At 34.4% G+C, this 4,233-nt stretch overlaps 1 protein-coding gene across 8 annotated transcripts; it reads right to left on the bottom strand.

The window, feature by feature from the left end:
- Window positions 1-331: 331 nt before the first annotated feature.
- On the bottom strand, window positions 332-3,622 carry LOC141684824 (uncharacterized). Of its 8 annotated transcripts, none has more exons than XR_012560701.1 (5): window positions 3,364-3,622; window positions 2,503-2,750; window positions 1,489-1,681; window positions 1,311-1,397; window positions 332-661 (listed from the first exon to the last, which is right to left on the bottom strand). XR_012560701.1 is itself a non-coding variant. In XM_074489951.1 (5 exons), exons 2-5 carry the CDS (start codon window positions 2,698-2,700, stop codon window positions 644-646), a joined length of 414 nt encoding a protein of 137 aa, XP_074346052.1. In that variant the 5' UTR covers window positions 2,701-2,719; window positions 3,364-3,622; the 3' UTR covers window positions 332-643. The 8 variants fall into 8 exon arrangements, 3 of the variants coding, with proteins under 3 accessions (XP_074346052.1, XP_074346053.1, XP_074346054.1); XR_012560698.1 differs by having other exon boundaries at window positions 2,503-2,719; XR_012560699.1 differs by having other exon boundaries at window positions 1,489-1,675; window positions 2,503-2,719.
- Between the last annotated feature and the right edge of the window lie 611 nt (window positions 3,623-4,233).

The following is a 4,233-nucleotide window of genomic DNA, read 5'->3' as shown; positions in this document are numbered from 1 at the left end:
ATAGGGGTCTACGGTTACATTTTTTGAAATTTTGGTAACACCTCTTAATGTGTTACAATAGAGTACTTATAGTTACATTTTTTATTTCTATGGTAACAAGTTGAAAATGTAACCACAATTCTGTTGCAACATACCTAACCCTTTAGTAACACCTAAATATGTGTTGGAATAGACACTTTTGCAACACCATATTAGCTATTATAACACTCAATTTAATCTTTTGGTAACATTTTTATATCTTATTGTAACATTCTTTTTTAACACTCTGGTGTTTTTTTGGGTAAATGAGGTCTAAGCCTCGTAAAATATATAAAAGAGAAAGAATTTACACGAGTCACTTCTCAAAATTTCTCTTAGAACAAGCTCTAAGAAAAATAAAGAGAAAAAACAAAAAACAATAATAAATTACATCAAATATCAAACATAACTTAAAATAAGAAAGGCAAAGCTAAAAAACTTAACCAAAAAGCCCACTAGCTAGCAATCTAAAAACAAACACCAGTCCACCATCTCCAAAAAAGAGAGCCCAAAGACTTCCCTGGCCCATATGGCCCAACAGCAACCAAAATCCCCTTCTCAACATCACAAAATTCATCTACTCGCCAGAAAAAGAACACAACCTCTACCCCTATACCCCAATACTTCAACAACCTAACAACCTCTGTAAACAAACATTTAAACAAAATCAGTATTGCAGGGAGGCTGAGAAATCAAGTACATCAGCAAAACAAGATAAAAAAATAATTCACTCAACTAATACAACTTATAATGATTATATGATGGTGGTGGTATAGGCATCTTGGATTTAATTCTAGTGGGGGTTTATGATTGCACTTTTCTCTGTTTGTGACTTGATTAATAGCTGATATATAGCTGCTTCTTTCTGTACTAAATTCTGCAATGTTCATATTCCTGAATTGCTAATTACTTTCGTCTAGTTCTATATAAAAAACGAAATACATGGGATAGGAAATGGTGAAGATTTGATCCTCTAACTAACCAGAAGTACATGTGACACACGCACTAAATTGCCAAAGATAACAAGCCAACAAGAGACAGAACACAATAATAAAACAGTTTGGGATCTGCAATTTTGGTTATCAGCTTAAAATGTTAGCTTCGAGGTGTAATCAGATATGTAATGAGTTCTAATTGAACTCATGCAGGGATAGGCATGATTAAATTCTGTAATAAACTGTCCAGATATAAATACTTGAAGACAGATAGTGAAACCATGAACAAGATACTTGAAGACAGATAGTGAAACCAGTACAAAATCATGACGACCCAAAATCAATATCAATACTTACCATCAGAGACCAAGATGCTTCAGCTCCACTACCACGATATTGCACGTACTCATTCTGGTTATCTCTGGCTAAGGCCAAATCTGTCACCTGAAAACAAGGAAATTGCAGGCACTGATCATGTGATCGAGCTAGATAAGAAATCAATTATTTAAAACCAAAATTACAATATATAACTCACCATTCCCTCCATCTTTGACGTAAATTGTCCACCGCAATGTTATTTCAGCATAAATACGAAATAAGCATAAAAGAGACACTACCTTATCTAGCGAGAACACTATATGAACTATACTATATCTCCAAATTGTGTGCTGGATGATATCTACATTCCGGCTGCTTCTTTCTCTCAGAGCTGATTTGTTTGCCTGCAGCTTCAACACAAAGTAGTCTTCATTATTGACTGTCTTTTCGCCAACACCAAATAAAAGCAAGAACAGTTGGGCTAAATGTCTATACTCTATGATCCAGAAGCAGACTTTAGTAACAGTTCCAAAAATTCAAATTCATACCAACAATCATATTGACTTTTAAGTAGTCTATTGGTATATGGAAAATGGAAATGCTTAAAAAGCAAAGTAGAAATATAGCTGGATTGGTGGCTGGATGGTGAGTCAGGTCCTACATAAAATGACTAATGAAGGAACAGAGTCGATAACTCAACGTGGTATCGCTTAACAAGCCGATCATATAGGAAATAGTGAGCTTCGGATCAGTGGTAATTTCAGCAAGATACCTATCTATCAGTTTTCCAACATTAAGTAAGGGTCCATTCCCCAACACAAAATCATCTACGTTCTTCTCATTCTTCGTGTCTATATTCGAGTCTTGACCAATATTTTCATGCATAACTAAAAAATCAATAATAATCCTAAATTTGGATATCGAAAAAGTAAGTGATAATTCATGTTCTCCTTAACTCAAAACAAAACATAAACAAATCATATAAACAATAATAAACAATAGGAAGATACAAGCAGCAGAATCAAATAGAGATGATAATGAGGCAACTCATGTACATAGATATATAAAGTATAAGTAAAAATGAAAATGAAAACCCTAAAAATGAGGAGCTGGAAAGGTGTTGCTGAAAAATAAATGAAACTGAATCACAGTAGCCAACACGAGAACTCGTCTGACTTTGAGAAATCATTTAACCTTTATAAACTTAAAAAATAGATTGATATTGACAAACCTCAATGAAAATGACCTGGGATAATATGGTCCACTGAGAAGTGAGTGATAAAAGAATCTGCAAAGCAAAAACATGCAGCCAGCTGGGAGCATTTACATCCACCTGTTTCACTGTCTGTATTATGGAGTTGGTGTACTTGCAAACACTCTCTACTTTGACTTGGACAACCCATTCTGAACATGGAGAATATAGTAGCATCTCTTTGTAATCACCATTCCTAGCGTTCCAAGTAATTTGAGTTACAACCACTTCAAATTTAAGAGTGTAATTTAAATTAAAATAAAGTCTTTTAACAAGTGATTTTAATTGTAATCTCATAGACGAGTTTATACAAAACTACAGTTAGTCTAGTTCTACCAAGTGTGTAGCAAATGTGTACCCTATTTTTTTAAATGACTAAGCTATTAAAGAGATGTCAATTGCATAATTTAAGCTACTACTGTAAAACTAACAGTAGATTAAGTGAAGAGCATCAATAAGAATTCATGTATATAGCAAGTATACATTTTCTATACAAGTCATGAGTGATAAATTTTAAGTTAGTTTTCGAGTCGGAAAAGGGAAAGGGTACCCAAGTAAGAGGAGGAGGGCCGTCATGGCGATGCTGCTGCTGAGGAGGAGTATTACTATTATTATTATTATTGTTTGTTGGAATTGATGAAGAGCAGGGGAAGAGAGGATCCGAAAGAGATTGGTAAAGGGTCGGGTCGGAGAAGCCACCTTTAATCGACTAGTCAATGTATATGTAAATCACATATGAATTAAACAAACAAAAGAACAAAACTTAGGTTTGATTACTTTGTCCTAAATTGATTAGAATGTAAATTCAAAGAATAAGAAGGGGAGCAACTTGCCGCTTACCTGCAAATTATTCATCAGTAGAGCAGCATACCCGAATAAGAAGAAAGCCCCAATTTCTACAAACCCTGATTTCTTCAAGAAAATCCTAATTATTAAACCTTGATATCCAAGCTCTGACCCGATTCTGTGTTTAGAACCCTAATCTCCTAGACTAATTAGAACCCTAATCTTCAAGCTCTGACCAACTGAATGTTGAGAACCTTAATCTCCAAACCTTATCATCGCATTTGAGTGTAGAAAGTGCAGAGAGTATGATCATTTATTTTATTTGTCTGAGTGTAAAAAAGAAGCGGGTCAAATTAGCTCATTTGGGCCACCCAAAATTGGCCCGCAATTATAATCCCGCCTAAATATTAAGTACTATGGTAACTCTAGTTGTTATATCAATGTTAAAAATAATTTTTGTGTTACAATAGTGATTTTATCATGTCAATCGTAACATCTTATATTCTCTATTATAACATAAAAAAAATGTTACCTCAGATCAAATTTTAGTAAAGTAACATTTCTGCTTGTAACACCAAAAAAAGTGTTGCTACAGGCCAAAAATGGTGTAGTGCATATTCACTTTGCATAAGCTTGGAGAATATTTGGCACAGCTTCTCATTAGTAGAACCAAAGATGATATCATCCACATAGATCTGAACTAGGATCATATCTTCACCATGTTTCTTGTAGAAGAGAGTCTTGTCTATGGTTCCTCTAGTAAAACCATACTTCAATAGGAAACCTGATAGTGTGTCATACCAAGCTCTAGGTGCCTGTTTTAGTCCATATAGAGCCTTGAGTAACTTATACACAAAATTTGGAAATTTTGGATCCTCAAAGCCAGGAGGTTGTTGCACATAAACTTCTTCTTCTAGCTCACCG

This window comes from Apium graveolens, chromosome 9, assembly GCF_009905375.1.
Source record: "Apium graveolens cultivar Ventura chromosome 9, ASM990537v1, whole genome shotgun sequence".
In the NCBI taxonomy this organism is placed as follows: domain Eukaryota; kingdom Viridiplantae; phylum Streptophyta; class Magnoliopsida; order Apiales; family Apiaceae; genus Apium; species Apium graveolens.
This window is presented reverse-complemented; position numbering and strand designations above follow the sequence as displayed.

Bases quoted from the DNA above. Each gene is read 5' to 3' on its own strand.
- LOC141684824 (XM_074489951.1), bottom strand. From the start codon at position 2,700: ATGCTACTATATTCTCCATGTTCAGAATGGGTTGTCCAAGTCAAAGTA. The intron at 1,682-2,502 runs GTTTGTCAATAT...TTTGTGTTGAAG, and splicing joins CCCAGGTCATTTTCATTGAG to CTGCAGGCAAACAAATCAGC. The intron at 1,398-1,570 runs GTAGTGTCTCTT...CCTTGTTTTCAG, and splicing joins TAGTGTTCTCGCTAGATAAG to GTGACAGATTTGGCCTTAGC.